The sequence below is a fragment of the Dermacentor andersoni genome, chromosome 4, assembly GCF_023375885.2.
Source record: "Dermacentor andersoni chromosome 4, qqDerAnde1_hic_scaffold, whole genome shotgun sequence".
Lineage (NCBI taxonomy): Eukaryota > Metazoa > Arthropoda > Arachnida > Ixodida > Ixodidae > Dermacentor > Dermacentor andersoni.
In genome coordinates, this window is record NC_092817.1 from 92,041,741 (window position 1) to 92,059,825 (window position 18,085).

Sequence of the window (18,085 nt, forward strand, 5' to 3'; positions counted from 1 at the left end):
AACTCGTGCGCCAGGTACCCGATCACCGAGAAGATCACGAAGCCGGCAAAGATGCTCGTGAGCACGTTGCTCACGGACACAATCAGGGAGTCCCTGAAAACGTAAGGTCACATGTTGCCTAGCGGTTGCAGCAAAAAGCAAAAGAGCTTTCAGCTTTATTTTTTTACTTAAGCTTTTTTTTTTGCGATCATTGACAAATGGAAGTAGAAATATCTGCAGACACTGAACGGCCTTATAGTCCAATAGCTAGAGGCCGCTCAAAAAAAAAAGTGGCAAGGATTCAAATAGACACTAAAGGCAAATATTAAGTCGAGCTAAAGTGATAGATAGTGCTCGAGAATCTCTAAGGCGTCAATAATTTCGCGAACAGAGCCTTAATAATCGAGAAACTGAGGTAAATGCAGGACATGATTAGAGGCTCCTCTGGAACATTCAAGTACTTGCCCGATGACGAAAACACTCCTCAGTTAAATTTTGTGACTATTACTCAACCACTCGTTGCAAAAAACATCATTGTACTGTCAGTCGAAATAAAATGCTACTTGTCCAGTTCTATATCCTTTTTAGAAAAAATAACTCTTTGAAATTACATTGAAATTAACGACGTGGACAGCCGAAAGGTTCCGTTTTCGCTCAACTTCACGCCGCCCCCGCTTCCGCGTTTCAGTGGTTTCGTTATCTAGTAGTGCTGCGGTGGTTTTACTGGCTCGCGAAACTCGCACAAACTGCAAGTAGCAGAGAATTCAACTTGCATGTGATGTCGCGATATGCTCGAACGATCTACGCCACTTGACTAAAAAGCAGCTGCAGCGGCGAATCCACCCCTTTGTCCTGGCTCGGTACCGCCGTCTGTCGGGTGCGGTGTCGGGTGGTGATGGCGTATGCAACGTCACCACTCCCCCGTTTTGGCGGCGGGAGATTTGAATTGCGACAAAGGTATTCGGACCCTCCAGATGCAATTTTCCCGTAAACTAGGTCTTTTCTGGCACGAAACAACCGTTGCGAGGTTACTGCAATGGTATTTAAACAGTCAACGTCGACTTAGAATCAGCCTTTAGCGTCCCTTTAAGCATTCAGCGAATCTATTGCGTATATGCTTAGATAACTACAAATGAATAGATCCAAGAAAACATGTATGATGACGACAAAAATGAGGGGGGGGGGGGTAGGAGTAGGTGCAGCGAACACGCGTACATACGCTCGCTCGCTCACAGTGCTAACCTAATTGCATTGCAAAAATGAAAAAATGAAACCACTGAACACATACTAATACGTTTTGTAGAAACAAGAGTGCCTATTTAAGCACATGTAGTGCATATTCATAGGCGTGCACATAAAATTCACATTTCAGAATTAAAGCATGGATACATGCTGAAAAAATATATATTCTTTTGTAACCCAAGTGATACCTCTCTGCCATGCCTTATTTTATTTGGTATGTATGTTGTTAAATAGCTTTAAACCAATAAATTTAAGCAACATCTGGCGTACATGTAATTCTCGTCCTGATACAACAAACTTGCCCATAATTTACTGCGGTGTTAGACGAGCCCGTACACGAAGTATAGATAAATATTATTACGGTAGCTTTTTTTTCTTTTTACAATGTTGCTAACGCATTTATCCATGTATAATTCGCATACGCCATTAAAAGGGAGCATTAGTAGCTTGTCAAACATAGGGTTGCTAATGTGATTTTGCTGCGAGAAGTTCACGGTAAATGGGCGTACTATGTAAGTCCTCACACGTATGTAGAAAGACAGTTACTAATCGAGCCTCTTGATCGGTGCGTTTATTGGGCCACGAATAGAGAAATAAGCATCCAGTTGGCGAACGAACTATAACAAGAACAACAAAAGAAAATGAGGCAGGGACACCTTAGAATGCTTACGCGTGGTAATCCGAGAGCATTATACCGTTTGTAGACCTCGGAACGCCTTGAGCGCGCTCATGTTATGCCCTCATGACGTGGCGCCACCTCCTCTCCATTGGCTGCGCCGTCACGTGCCCAATGACGCACGGACTAGGCCCCACCTTTATTCAGCGAGTACCGTAGAGCCGCCATGACGTCGGGGAACCGTGCTCGTGTCGCACCCCGGAGGCTCGGGTTCGCTTCCCACCAAGACCGAAATTTACCTAATTTTCTTCTCAAAGCCATTAGTTTACTTTGCTTAAAGGAACCTTCCTGAGAAATTTGACGTCAATCCAAGCATTTTTTTTTCACGTGTTTTTTTTTCATTGCACCGTCGGTCACTCTTGGTACGATCTTCGAGTGACGGCGGCTACGACCGACGGATATTCGCTCAGTGTGGCATATAATGCTTTCGCATTAAATTAGTGTCACACCACTGTGGGTGAATATGTAGGAAGCAAACTGCAAGGCTGATAGAAGAGGACTCGCGAGCTTAAAATTCGTGTGACGAAGGGAGGGAAGATCGAATAGTTCAGTAAAAAAAAAAAAGAAAAGCGACGTATACCAGGGTGCATGGCCACCGTTTAGCGCTGAGTAGCATCGGTTATTTACGTGTCACTGGAAATTGACGTGCGCGAGTATTCGCTTGAATAATGTGCGACTAGTAGTCATTCAAAACAACGAGAATGTCGCCGTTCGTGAAGGAGTGAATATAGGGACTTATTTTCTTTTTGTTATTATTTTTTTATTCCCTTGTGAGTGCTTGTAGTCACGCCGGCTTGTAACCTTGTTCGCGTTCTATTTCACACAGCGCCAGACCTCCGCCGAACTTTATTGCGCTTGTTCAAGTTCTGTCGAGAGAGGCGTTTACATTTTCCAGGTTTGTTCTCTCCCTTTAAGTTTTGGTTGCGGTATACGCGGTTTTCATTTGGCGTCTTTGATATTTGCATCCCAGGTGTCATTTTTACTCCGTAGGTAGTGTTTGCCATTGCGAGTTCATTACCGTGGTAGCGGCGACAATGGCATTTGCTCTGTTTGTTCCTATAATAATGTGAGTGTGGCTTGTAGATCTATACTCTCCGAAATATCACGCTGCGACGGGTTTTCCTGCACTGTTGTAGCGGAATAACTGAATGTCTCGAGGGACTCCGCTAGCACCTGATTGCGCCACGAATCGGAGAGCAGTTCAATTTTTCTCAACGCATCAATGAAAGCTGAAACTCACTTGTAGCAGTCGTTATGAAACTTGTTGTAAGACGACAGTGTGATGAGTCCTCCCCAGGCTGGACTCAGAGCGAAAAATATCTGCACCGCCGCATCTCCCCAGACCTGAGATTAAAGAACAACCACGGTTAAACTTCGCTTCGTCTTCGTCAGAAACAGCACAGAGAGACGAATAAAGAGACACTGAAGAAAAGAAATAAGTTTGTGTAGATAAAGTAGCCTTTGAGAAACTATTATCGTGAATTTCACGGTGATAGATAGGTGATTAGATGAAAAAGAAATGTAGGTCAAAGTTCTACTTTCTGAATTTTGCTCCCAAGCCTCAGCATCGGCATGTCAATGTGACCTCATGGATTTCAATATATGTATGTATATTTAAGCCGTTACGGCTCAGTAAAGTTTTTTCGGAACTTGCCACGTTTAGCCTTTGGCCCTTTAGGAATGCAATGTAGCTCATCTTTAACTAACATTCTTTAGTGAATAAATTGTATGGAAAGAAAGAGAGAGATGCAAGTGTTCATTATATCCACTTATGAATTTTCCATGCGGTTGGTAATCCCAAAGTTTGCGCTTACCTGCGGGGTAAGTAATAGCCTCCAGTTGGGCGTGACGTAGAACATGATTCCCTCATAGGCACCAGGCAAAGTAACACCACGGAAAAACAATATCACCAGCACCACGTAGGGAAAAAGGGCAGTAAAGTACACCACCTGCGCAAAAAAAAAAAAAAGAGAAAGTTAGAATTAGGAACAATATTTGGAAGAACGAAAGAAAAGTGGTAGTTTCGCCCGAACGCGAAGCATTGAAGGCGATATCAAGGTTTAACGTTGCGCTGAAGGAGTCTCAAAACACTGTGGTATGCGTCTCAGAACAATGTGTAGAATAACGATGAAACAAAAGGAAAAAAGCGTAAAATCAGGCAGTACATAAAATTGCTGTCTATTTATGGCCCCCTTCCCTTCGCCAAGGCGCTGAGCCACGCTCCCTGAAGGGTTGCAGAAAACAGCGCCTCTTCATCTCTACAATCACTCTCTCTTTACCATAAAACTGACAAGGAACAAAGGGAAGCCGAAATATAAAGACGGCAGAAAGAGAAATGCGATGTGTTTGATAGAAAATTGAACGCGGTTAGACTCGAAGAACCAAAAGTCACTCATGCGGGTGAGGCAACGTGATCGCTTGTCTTTAGATATGACTGAATATGACCGTTGAACTCTGATAACGGGGCGCTCTTGAGTTCATTTTGGTACAGCTACAACATGGCGACTCTTGAGCTCTAAACAAACGCTATAGGAACGGGAAAAAGACAAGAGATTGGGTAAGAGCGCGCGCTCACTTTTCCCGAGGACTGGACGCCTTTGCAGAGGCATAGGAAGACAATGATCCAGGCAAGTAGCAAGCACAAGGCCAAAGGCCACCGTATCTCGCCCGTTTCTCGTATACTGGGAGATTCGCCGAGCACGAAGAACCTGCAAAGGTGGGACAAGTTAAGCATGCCAGAGAGTAAGGGCGTCGATTGCTAGTTGCTGGAACTCTTGAAGTAGTGTGTTTGCAATTACTTCGTTTCGGACCTTATGACTGTGCGAGATTTGATTGACTGATTGGGGTATAACGATGACGGTGGTGATATCTAGCGGCATACTCTCTGAATCGGTGTGGCAAGAAGTAGCCATGTAGTCTTCGTAAACTACTTACGTGCTACCATATCGTAATCAAGCACTATCTACTTCATCTAATAAAGTTGCATCTGCCTTGCCTTTGGCGATCACGTCCTTATCCCTTCCTTGCATTTTTTCCCCTACAGTTACTCCAGTTTTCCTTTTTTAATTTTTGTGCTTAACGAAGATCCCTATGGCTAAAGGTTAGGTAGTACTCCACAAGTCAACAGTACCGCTATTTGAGAGGCTATGATCTAGGGTTCTGAAACAATTGAGTTCACCCGGTGTTGTTTAACGTACACTCAAAAAGGCGCCCCAGCCTTTCCTTCTTTTAAAATTTTTCTAGAGGGTATTTATGCCTTACCTGAAGTATTCAGCCGATGGCGTTCGCTTTGCCATGTTCTTTACAAGGGCTGATATATTCAGTTCTTGGGCCATACTTTGGTTGAAGCAGGTCTGGTTGTAATAGGATCCGTTGGTCCTAAAGCACGCGTCGGCGTCTTCGTACTGATAACAGGCTGAGAATAACAACCAAACGCGGAGACATCAAGTGGCAGCTTGATCAAAACCTCGTATTCCGCGACACTGACATCACATTCGTTACCGAACAAGAGCTCGCAAGGACAAGAAAGAAAGCCAGAAAAACGCAAGACAAGTTGGACGCCAGTTTCGGACACACATGCACTGCTGCGGGCGGATACCCGTAGCTTCAGGCAGGCGCGGTATTTTCGCGTCTCGGCGGTGTTTCCTTAACTCAAATTTTAACGGACCACGCGCCAAAGCACATACATCAGTGTGCCATGTTTTGACTGCACTGTGTTTAGCCTGTCTCTTCGGCAAGGCCCCTATACACAGTGACGAAGGCTCACGATAGCAATGCTGAGGTATTCGTGTCGGCGTTCGAACTCTATACACCCTCTCTGTCTCGCTCTCCTTGACAATCTTCGGTGAGTTCACATAAAACGTGCAAGTCTTAACAATATAAAAATATAAGCCAGTCAGTAAACAAGGAACTACAAAGTTGAAAGCTTGTTGTAGTCGTGCAAATCAGCAAGACCCCGACAGAACCTTTTTATGGAGAAAATGACAGAACATTGCTACCCTAACTTAACGCCACGAAGAAAGTTATTTAACAGTAATGTACGTTTATAAAAAAGAATGCCGCGAAGCACCTTGAAAAGAAAGCTCCTTTTTTTCGATTAGAGGTCTTATACTCGTACTCACAGAAGTGTAGAATTAGCTTGCGGCTTGAATTGTTGTTTCATGGAACACGAGGTGTGTTGTTTAATGAACATTTGTTGCTGTTTATCGCAGGGGAACCTTGTTAAAAGCCAGTGGATGCTACGTTGCAAACGCAGGCTTTGAGTAGAGATCACTTTAACCCTGAACTATCTTTATCTTTTTTTTGTTTTCTGTCGGGCAACATTATTCAGAGGGTGTTCATAACTCGAGCATGGATCTTGCGTGTGCCCCGATTGAACATGTTTCCCTAATCATGCCAATGCGAAAACAAATGTTGCTGTACAATGTGAACTACACGTGTGCCACAGACTACCTATACACACGAGTAGCGGGTGTACAAAATTCTGTCTCATAACGTGATCAACGGAATGCACCAAGAGCACGTGTAATTTCTTCTTCTTGTTCCCTCTTTTCGCACCTTGACGTTTCAAACATAGGCGATGTCGCAATACATGGCTGGCATTACGGTTGACTGTTTTCACACATTACTTTCGCCCCTCCCCCCCTCCCACCTCCAGCAAGTGCTAACGAAACTGTCATACCTGGAGTGCACCACTCCGGGTCGCATTTCTCCCAAGGCAGCGTTTTGGACCAGGATGCGAACATATAGAACAGCGTCCAGGCGATGATCAGGTTGTAGTAGAGCATAACGATGCCGGACACAATCACCATACCGTAGCCTAGACCTGCAATGTAAACGTGGAAACAGCTGTTGAACATTGCGTCACAGCAGATTTCTACCTGCGAAGGCGAGTAACACTTGTTACCCATGCCCCAAAATAATTTAACCTCGATCTAGTGCAATGCGAAGGGAGTACACTGCTTATTAAGAAAGCTGCTTAAACTACTCATGCACTCTGGAGCATAAGCAGCCAAGCGGAGCTTTTTTCTCCAGTTTACACATGACTATGTTATAGCCACTAGATCAGGGCACTTTCTTGCTAAAGGCGTACAGCAAGCAGCAGTGTTATTTGCAGCTTATGAAAAGAATAGGTGGTGAAGTAGGACCTACTCGCATTGTTCGGGGAGCTAAATGCAATAGGCCGAATTGCAATCAATGTGCTGATATTTACGGACAATAAGTCTCCATACAGCTCTATGCTCTGGGAACTCCTGCATATTTTGGTGTTGATGTGCAATCTCCACTAAGTTAGCTAAATAGATTGAAACTGAAACAACACACTTATGCAGTAGAGATATACGTGCAGTTAGATCACTATTCCTTAGGTGCAAAATCAGTTTCATATCCGATTACGTCTCACGCCGAACAAGTATTTTCGAACTTTGTCTTATTGCATGCAACACGTACAAGGTAGCTACTGATACAACAACAATGTCCGACACAATGTTCCGTTGTACCTTATATTGTATAGCGGTGACGTTGTGCGCCGATTGTTCGCACGTAGAAAGAGTCTTCAAGCACTGTAACCTTGAATAATTATCAAGAAAGTTGTCTTACAGTACCGCTTAGTAACCACTGACACGGCCTGCATGCACCAGCAGCAAATTACTTGGTCAGAAGCGTGTACGTTGCGCAAGCGCATTAGGCTTAGCGCTGGCCGAAACATGCAATAACTAATCAGCGCACCTTCTCCAACCAGGAACCCTGAGTTTGCAGGAATTCAAAACGGCCTGCACAGCTCGTCAAAGGGAGCAACGGAGCAGGGCGGCAGCAAGACAAAATATGAAGCTATGCGTTTAATACAAAAGGCAAACAGAAAATAATAGAGAAGAAAATAAACGAAAAAAATAAGCAAACAGCACAATGAACGAGTCATCGTCACCACTGGCGCTAGACATAAACGATGCACCGCGTACCATGGAAGAGAGGGCAGAAGCGCTCAAAGATGGCGATGGGCCCCAGACTAGAGTACTGCCCGAAGGACAGCTCCATGAACATGAGCGGAAGTCCCGCAAGGATCATCATCACAAAGAACGGGATCAGGAAGGCCCCTGCAACAGCGAAAAAAAAAAGATACAAGAAATAGATACGCTGTGGCGGTAGGTCATCAAGTCCTTCCCTATCGCTCTCTCTGGGGACACGGGCACTCTCGAAGAAATGCGCGCATCAACGCCCGCGCCGCCACAGTCTCATCCCCTTCGCCCTATCAGAATGACGCACGAAGAGCCAGAGGAAGTGTCTCCTCGTGCGCATCGAAGACGATGCGGTCAAGGTCGCGCGCCTTGCAAAATAGCGTGGACCGAATCGGTGAGTATCCTTCCGCATCACAAAACAATGTTGAGATGGGATGCGGAATAGCATTAAGCGCAGGCCTGTCGGATTGTCGTCGTGTGTGGCTTCTCGTTCGCACAGCAATGCAACAGATATATACCCAAGGAGAAAAAACATATACCAGGGAGTTCACTTATCCTTATCTCCGCTTATGTGTCCTTTTACCGGCTCGAGAGCTCGTCTAAATTGAAGAGACCCCCCCCTCCCCTTTGTATTTCTTTCGACGATTCGTACCACGCATGAAAAGATAGCAATTCCCGTGCGTGACAACGGCACGAAAGTATTGATTGTCACTCGTGTATGCGGTAAGCCCCTATCGAAGGAAATCACTGTGGCTCAACATATATTTTTGTTTAAGCATGAAGTGCTCTTAGCTTTCGTCATCGGCGACTTTCAAGTAACCTTGAGCCAAAAGCCAGAGCGGTTATCCGCGCACTCAAACGCGAACATCCGGGCAAGTTGCGAGAATAACACGAGAACACGAGCTTATTTCGTAATAGAGAAGCGAACTTGATCCACCAAACAAAAGAAGACGCTGAAAGATACAAGACGCACAGGGCGTGTTTTTTTTTGTTGTTCTTGTTGTTGTTTCTTTCTTCTCGGGAAGTATCAAGAAGCCCCTGTTACCACACTGGTATTCTGCCAACTCTTTTGGCTTTACATATTGCTCCTAAGCGTCCGTTGAAGGGGTGCTGACATGATATTTTCGATTCCCGTTTCTTGACCTAAATGAAATTCGTGGACCTCTAAGCCCTAAAACGAAATAGTGACGGGCCTCATAGCTACCTAAACAATTTATTATAACAGCTTTCCTAGAGCCGGTTTTGGTTTCGCTTTCCTGGAGTACATTGTTACGTGACGTCACAAGACAGCATGTGGGAGCTAGACATTGCGACGTTTTGACTATCGTTCCGGCTCGCCTGGTCGACTCGGATGCTGCTCATTGTGAGGGCCGATGTAGCAGCACAGCAGACAAGCCACGAAACCGAACGAAACAAAATCGAAGTCGTCTTTAGGAAAGCCGTTATAAGTTATTTACGAAGCTATGAGGCCCATCGCTATTTTTGCTGTGGTTTACCGCTTTAGAACCTTCATTCAACGCGAATTAATAGTCGAAACTGTCATGTCAGCATCCGTTCGGAGTTTTAATCGTACGCTCGCTCATTCGCTCGTCGGCGCGTGCATGATCGCGTGCTCGCTCACCGCCTCCGTTGCTGTAGACGAGGTATGGAAACCTCCAGACGTTTCCGAGGCCGACCGAGTAACCCAGCAGGGATAGTATGAAGTCGAAGCGGCCGGTCCAAGTGCCGCGCTCGACGTACTCGCCGTCCGAGACCCGCTCCTCGTCCTCGCCTCCCCGCGGGGACAAGGGCACCTGGGAGCTGACCCGTGGAAACTCCTGCTCCATGTCATTCTGCGGCGTGAGGAGATAAGTTGGCAGTCAGTGACCATAATGGCACATCGGTAAAGGTCTTGGGTGCCTACGTAGTATGACATCGAGACCCAACTTTCAAGAAGGAGCTGCAGTCAAAAAGGCTGCCCGCAGAGGATTTCTAGGCGGGACACAAGTCAGCCGATATCATAAATGCAAGATCGCGAGGAGAAAGAGAGAAAGCGAGAAAAGAGGGAAGGGAAAGGCGTTAACTGGAAAAGGGCAATAGAGAAACAGTGAGAAGAAAGACGTGACGAATGCGCAAACAATTGCAAAACGTCAGTGTCTCCCATTACGGCGTGCCTCATGATCATATCGTGATTTTGGCACGCAAAAGCCCAGCAGTCAATCAATTACTTTAATAACCTTCCTTTGCACTTCCCTTGTCTAGCGAACTATGCCCTATGTTTATTAGGAACATCGAAATGCTTCTGACTCAGCGAATTTAAAACAATGACATCCTTAAGAAAACAAATAAAAGAAAATTATAAGTGATCCCTTAACGTTACACCCATCATTCTTCTTTCCCTAGCTCGTTGCATCGCCCTCAATTGAAGTAGAAACCTTTTCGTAAGCCTCCAGGTTTCTGCCCGGACGTGATTACTGGTAAGACACAGCTGTTATACACTTTTCTCTTGATGGATATTGGCAACCTGCCGTTCATGATGTGAGAATGCCTGCCAAACGCACCCCAGCCCGTTCTTATTCTTCTGATTATTTCAGTCTCATGATCCGGATCCGCGGTCACTACCTGCCCTAAGCAGATGTATTGTCTTACCACTTCCAGTGCCTCACTACCTATCGTAAATTGCTGTTCTCTTCCGAAACTGTTAAACATTACTTTAGTTTTCTGCAGATTAATTTTAGACCCCCCCTTTTGCTTTGCCTCTCCAGGTCAGTGAGCATGTATTGCAGTTGGTCCCCTGAGTTACTAAGCAAGGCAATATCATCAGTGAATCGCAAGTTACTAAGGCATTCTTCGTTAACTCTTATCTCCAATTCTTCGCAATACAGGTCTCTGAATACCTCCTGTAAACATGCTGTGAATAGCATTGGAGAGATCGTATCTCCCTGTCTGACGCCTTTCTTTATGGGGATTTTGTTGCTTTCTTTATGGAGGACTACGGTGGCTGTGAAGCCGCTATAGATATCTTTCAGCATTTTTACATACCGCTCGTCTACACCTTGATTCTTAATGCCTCCATGACTGCTGAGGTATCGACTGAATCAAACGCTTTCTCGTAATCAATGAAAGCTATATATAAGGGTTGGTTATATTACGCACATTTCTCTATCACCTGATTGATAGTGTGAATATGACCTATTGCTGAGTAGCCTTTACGGAATCCTGCCTGGTCCTTTGGTTGACAGAAGTCTAAGGTGTACCTGATTATATTTGCGATTACCTTAGTAAATACTTTGTAGGCAACTGACCTTAACTGGCCTTAAATAAAGCCTTAAAAATAGCCTTAAATGAAGTTTAAAAATGATAAAGAAAAGAAAGAACGAGAAAGAACACTAGAGATAACGATGATGCACAAACGAGTAATTAATTTTAAAACTCTGTTTCCATCATTTTTGTTCCCTCTGGTGCACCTGATAATATGCCTAGATATGCAGCTGTCATGAAAGTAAATGTCGGTGTTTAGGAACTTATTAGGCAACATGACACTGTTCTTAAGAGGATGTAAAACGAATCCGTGGACATCGAGGGGAAATGGTAGGCATAAGAAATGAGGAACGGCAAACTAAACACACTTTGGCAAAAAAAAAACCACTTTGTAAGTAAAACATAGACGCGGTTCAACGAAAAACAACAACTCACCAGGTGCGAAGAACACTTCCTGCATCGACATATCAATATTTACGGCTGCTATAACTCATGCTTTCCGGAACGGAACCAGGAAAGAAAACGGGACATTAGAACCATGGCTTTTGTGAAACGGATCGTGCCCAACGCGTATGTTTACATACTGTTCTACAGCAAGGATCGATTTAGCTGTCAAGCTGCAAATAGTCACAATTGGAGTCACGTATAGAAAAGAGATGGAAAAGAAAAGTGCGCCCATTTTAACAACATGCATTTCTAGTCCCTCGCATTTATTCATGATAGCATGCAGTTGTACAGTATGATAAAAACCGACACTGGCTTAAAAAAAGAAGATAACTGAAAGAAAGGAAATCGAAGATTTTTGCCTAGTAGATGACTCAATATCGATTCTGGTATTTTTCTCCAGTTTTTCAAGGAGACGGTGTGAGTGGCGTACGAGAGAGAGAGAAAAAGAGAGAGAAAAGAAACAACCAGACTGCGAGGAGGTTGCCAGAAAAAGAAAAGAAGCCCGGTTTCATACTGCGGAAAAGGAATTTAAAGAAATGGCAAGTAAGAAAGATAAGAAACGGGAATTTGGACACAATATTCCGAGAAGGCACAATTCGTTATCACAGCCAGTTTCGGAGGCCCGGAAACATTAGCAAGCGAACCCGAGGTATGTCTACACTTAGATCACTACATACTCCGTTATGTTGACGCGCTAGTGTACACTCGGGTCTCTCTGCACTCGGGAAGCCCTGTTTGAACGCGTTTTGTCGCCTCACGCTAGAGTATTTATTCAAATTAATTGTCCTTAACAACCGTACATATATCCGTACATATTATCCACACATGAGGAATGACCTCTTAATAGTCGTATATACAGCATGTCACCGCATAGACAGAGCAATCAGGCATAACAAGCGCATGTGCAGATTACTTCTCGTATTTCGAACGTCATACAAATAAACGAATGAAAAAATTCACCATTGATTACGATACTCCCTAATGAGTAATTTGAACGTAGCTCATGCGTGTTTTCATTTCGCGCGTCAATATTTTGTACTATGATTACATTGGTACACTGTTTATATAAGGAAGTGAACGCTGTGAGTAGCGTAGCTGGCGCGGAAAATCTGTCTTGTGCGGCACATTGCAAACGGATGGAAGTGTGGCGTGACTGCCTCGCTAATCAGGAAATCGCGAGAAGCAGTGCGTGGGTGACGCGTAGGCGCGATTCACAGCAGCCCCTGCAGACAGACCTCCGCTCATGCAGCGCTTTGTTTCCATACAGATGACGGGTGCTACTATGGCGCCTATCGTAGTTACCATCACCGCACAGCCTATCTTGCGCGGCACTACGCTTTTCTTCTGCCGCTTTTGTCCCACCAACGATGAGAGCGGCCCATCGTCGCGGGGAAATCGTGCCACCAGTGTCAGCGGTGACAACACCCAACGTAGCGTCAAAACGAGCCTTACTCGTAGCCGCTTGCCATGACCCCTTGCAGGAGCAGTGATCCCCGTCACACACACGCTGGTACCGCGGACGAGCGTAGCCCTACAGACCTCACGCCACCCTGGCTCCCTCTCCTCGGACGCGCAGAGATCGCCCACGCGGCTGCGGATGCGATGGCCGCCGGCAACTCAGCGCATGCGCAGGCTGTTTGCCCTTCACTCTTCTTCCACTTTCCTCCTCGCGCTCTCTTTGTTCACCTCCCGCTGTGCTCCGTGTTCCCATTCATCTTTCGGTATGCTCGTTCGCTCGCTTACGTGGTACGAAGCCGAGGCACGCCGACGCTCAACGCAAGAACGTTGAGCGTCGAGCTGCGCTCTAAACGGAGGAATAGAAAAAGAAGCGAACGAATGAAATGAAGGATTGTGATTCACGACTAGAATACCACTTCATTTCTTTCTTTCTTTTTTTTGAGACAGGCTTATGTAGAGAGGTGTTATCATAGCGAAATGATTATCAGCTTCAGCGTGACCAAGTGAAACGAAATTTACCCAAGAGCACCGTTTAAGAGTTGTGCTTTGAGCGATGGCACATGACCGCAAATCCGCAAATCCAATTTCCTTCGTTTGTTAAAGCGTTCTGTACTGTTATCAAGTGTATCGCCGATATCACTGAGTTTAGCTAACTTGCATGGGTCAGTGAAGAGAGAGAGAGAGAGATGCAAATGAGAGAAAGGCAGGCAGGTTAACCAGACTTAAAACCTCCGGTTTGCTACCCTGCACTAGGGGAAGGGAAAGGGGAAGTAAAGACGGAAAGAAGAGCGTGACAAAAATAAAAGAGCGAGAAAAAAATTTGAAATGGGACGAAAAGGGGTCATTATAGTCTTTCTAATAGGCCACTGTCACGTAGAAAAGTCAACAAAGCCTTGACAGACTTTTGCTGCGACGACAGTTCACGTCGGCATTCCAAAACTGACTGTTCTGAAAGTGGCCTGTCGTCAAGGCGAGCCAACGCGGTCGCTAGTGAAAGCCGGTGCGCGCTGTATTGAGGACAGTGGCAAAGCACGTGTTCGATAGTCTCCTCGCCGCCGCAGTGTCTGCAAGCCGCGCTGTCGTACATACCGACTCGGAAGGCGAAGGATCTTGTGTAGGCGACACCAAGCCACAGTCGACAAAGTACTGCTGTTTCGAGTCGAGAGAGTCCAGATGGTGGTCGAAGTCGAAGGGATGGGTCCAGTCGGTGTAGACGTGTATGCTTTAAGCTTGGTGTGTTCCATAAAGCTTTGATGGCTTCATTTGCAAGAACACGAATTTTCGTTGCAGCGTTTGTTCTTGAGAATGGAATGGAGTCTTGCAAGCCCTCCTCATGTGCAGATCGTGCTGCTGCGCCGGCATGTTCATTGCCCATTACGCCACAGTGGCTGAAGATAACCGCCACGGTCGTGTGTTCTCCGCTGACATTTCATGCGAAGCATTCGATGCCTCACTCCTTTACTTCGCGGGTAGCTGTCTTCTGTCTCGCCTCGCGTGCGCTCCCCGCCGCCAGGTTGCGCACAGTGCCCGGAAAGCGACACTTGCGCGAACCGACGCAACACTCGGCGAACGACGTCCCGCACACTCTCCGCTAATATTAGGGGAAACACCGGAGATTTTTGCCTAGTAGGTGTCTCATAATCGATTCTGTTCTTTCTCCAGTTTTTCAAGGAGACGGTGTAAGTGGCGTACCAGAGAGAGGGAGAGAGAGAGAAGAGGTAGAAAAGAAACAACCGGACTGCGAGAAGGTTGACAGAAAACAAAAAGAACCCCGGTTTTATGCTGCGAAAAAGGGAATTAAAGAAATGGCAAGCGTAAGTAAGATAATTAAGGAAATGAAAATTTGGACGCAACATTCCGAGGCGGCACAATTCGCTATCACAGCTTGTTTCGGAGGCCCGTAAACATCAGCAAGCGAACCCGCGGCATGTCTACATTTAGCTCACTCTATAGTCCGTTACGTTGTCGGGCTATTGTGCACTCGCGTATGGTGGCGCACATTGCCCGGAAAGCGACACGTGCGTAAACCGACGCAACACTCGGCGAACGACGTCCCGCACACTCTCCGCTAATATTAGGGGAAACACCGGATTTGTGTTCAAGTCCCTTGATATTCTTTGTGTGTTCTTGCGATGGGGTTCCAGCGAGGTTCTTCGACAGCAGAGCAACACAACAAACAGCAGAGAGTGAGGTTCTGACTTGAACATTTGCAAGAATCGCTGGGTAAACGCAGATGAAGTGTTCGTTTTGTTATTGGCAGAGAGTGCGCACCCATAAATATTGGGAGGGAGGGAGCAGCCATATAATTTCTTACAAATATTGCCATAGGGACCTCTGGCCCTGGGATAGTTCGGCTAGCACGGGAACAATGAATAATAACATGACTTTCTCTAATCTTTATGCTTATGGCTTCAAACGTTCTTGCGGCGTTATTTCTTACGCTTTGTCTTCGCAAATGTCCAATCAATCATAATTTTTTTAAATGCATCAAGGCAATTGGTCCTTGTGAAAGTGCACAATCATTACGAATTGTTGTACCTATAATGCAATATTTTGTTGAAAATGATCACATTGCAAAGCCTCAAAACCGTTTCAAGTCAAAAAGACGAAGTTTAGTCAGATCCACGAGATGACAGTCCGTTTCATGCTGACTGAATCGCTATATACTTGCAGATATTGTAGAGACTGGTGCCAGATTTTCCGCCGGTGACATTTGTCACTGGTTCTATGGTAAGCAGCTGTACTGGCACTTATGGCTCCAATGTGCTTACTTCTAGAAGAGGCGAAGAAGCATCGCGAAAGAGAGGCTGCGCTGCACATGCAAAGACGGGCGTGAGCCTGTAACGTCGCCTACAGAGCAAAGTAATCAGGCAGAGAGCCGGTGAGCGGCTGTGATGACGTCGGAAAAACCTTATACTTGGTTCGCAAGAAGAAACGAAGCTTGACGTAAACGAGTATAGGTGATGTCCTCGAAACAGCGGAAGACATTCGAAAAGAAAGCGGTGAGTATCGGCGACGACGTCGGAACAGCAGGAATCTCGACATAAGAGCGACTGAAGGTAAGCACAAGTGTGTTAGTTGAACGGCAAAGCGAGGAACGAATTGTACAGCGAAGGACCCAATTGCATACACAGGTCATACGCGCATTATTAGATGTACATCACATATGAACTATACATGCGTACGTGATGAACATACCTACAGTGGAGACTAGGCACCATCAAAGCGCGAGTGGTAATCGATGATGAAAGCGTGAGGGCAGCGTAAACAGAAAACACGTAACGGAAGACACCTGAGGCATGGCAGCAAATATAACGGAAGATAGGTGAAATCAATAAAACGCGACTGGAAACTGGAAACATACGTTTATACATGCTTCGCAGACGATCGACAGTGTTTCGAATTACGTCGATTCCATATGGGGTGGTATCCGCATAATTATTTACGTTCTGTGAAGCCTTAGGTAGGTAAGAAATAAACATGTACCCGTATTCACGAAAGCATCTGACGCTAGCATTGTTCGTAAGAGCAAATTGCAGGCACGGAAAGACTGATTATTTTGTCCTAAAAGCTCTGTATTTCCGCCCCGCATTCAGAAAGCCTTAAGTGTTTGCAAGTGCTCTCTGGCATTGGCAAGCCGTCTTCGCTAATAACATGTCCAGCGTCAGCATTCTATGGAATTGTCTCTTACAAACAACGATAGCGTAAAAGCGTAAAAGCATTTTTTTTTTGTGAACCTCACCCCTGTTCACACACACACAAAAAAAAGCTTTTACGCTTTTACGCTATCGTTTTGATGTTTTATGGAGTGTCGCCAAGCTCGAAAAATTAGCCACAGACCTTTAGTTGAAGCCACTGATTATGGCTGAAACCCTAATAGTCGACGCTATATTTTGGAAGCAACCTTAAGAAAATTACATCGGCATCTGCCAGTTCAAAGTTACATATATTCAGTTGCTCGCATTCAAAACGAAAGTAAACGCTAAAGAGAGAAAGAAAGAAACATGTTCTTGTGCTTTGGTGAGAGCTACACATTTTGATGTAAACACACTCAACTACTCGTTTCGATAAACGAGTTGCTGCGAGTATCTATTTCAGTACACATTGGTACTAGTGTATACTGGTGTACAATGGTGTAAAAAATACAAGAGCCAAGGCAGCTTTTAACCGGTGGACGCGTTCGGTCACTTTCTTTCATGGTACGATGACTAATGATAATTATGGGTGCCATGAGTGAGGGTGTGTGCCTCGTATGACAGTCCGTGATGTGAAATACAGAGTCGTATTAGGTGACTGGCGGTTAATGTTGTTTGAACCTCAAACAATATTTCCGTTGATGGTGCCCTGAGATTAGTGCGCGCTTGCAATAGAACATCATGCAGTAATGCGCTCATTTTTATCGCTGTTCATCATTTTCGCATTATTCTGAACTCCGAAAGTAAAAGTATACGGTTTGCTTTCAGACTTTTGTACGTCCGATGCAGTTCTCTCTTTGTCTGTAGAGCTGTTTGTCAATGCAAGCATGGACTTTCTTCTAGAGCAGTCTGTGTCTTCTTTATCCTCACTGAAAATATTTACCATGAAGATTTTAGCTTAGAGCTTTGCCTATTCAGCCAACAGCGCTGCTTTCGAACGAGCCGACAGAGAAATAGCCATGTAACGTGAGATGGACACTATTTATGAACAGTGATGTATTCATATGTATTTACCATGTTTACAGAATTACATTAGAAGGCTTTGGTAAACGTAACAGTTGTATTTTTTGTTAAAGTCCTTCTCTAAACCCAGTGACTAGAACGTTTGCCAATACTGAGCTAGAGTAAATGTACAGTATGCCTGCCCGTTGCAGGCATACTACAGTACAGTATGCCTGCCCAAAAAAGGCGCGGTACATTAAAGCCATTAGCGTTCTCTACACACCCAGACGATAGTAGCATCGCATGGAACAAACTATTCTTGCATACCGCTCCGCCATTTTACAGCGAAGCTATGTATGACTAGGGTTACATGTATTACATGTCCCGATTGTCAGTACCCCCAGCGTCACGCTGCCCGGTTGATGATCCCTCGCGCAGCTCCGTGTGACGAC

General features: G+C 45.3%; 1 protein-coding gene across 2 annotated transcripts in view; it reads right to left on the minus strand.

Moving 5' to 3' along the window:
- The window catches only part of LOC126536478 (sodium- and chloride-dependent glycine transporter 1-like), a 142,230-nt gene that overhangs the window by 29,442 nt on the left and 94,703 nt on the right, over positions 1–18,085 (minus strand). For both annotated transcript variants that reach the window (XM_050183456.3, XM_050183457.3), the window contains exons 2-9: positions 9,473–9,683; positions 7,855–7,989; positions 6,579–6,722; positions 5,159–5,312; positions 4,473–4,605; positions 3,712–3,846; positions 3,138–3,241; positions 1–93 (exon numbers count right to left, since the gene is read on the minus strand). The exon at positions 1–93 is cut by the window's left edge and continues 145 nt beyond it. In XM_050183456.3, coding sequence (XP_050039413.1) covers positions 1–93; positions 3,138–3,241; positions 3,712–3,846; positions 4,473–4,605; positions 5,159–5,312; positions 6,579–6,722; positions 7,855–7,989; positions 9,473–9,683 — 1,109 coding nt within the window. The remainder of the gene's footprint in view (positions 94–3,137; positions 3,242–3,711; positions 3,847–4,472; positions 4,606–5,158; positions 5,313–6,578; positions 6,723–7,854; positions 7,990–9,472; positions 9,684–18,085) is intronic.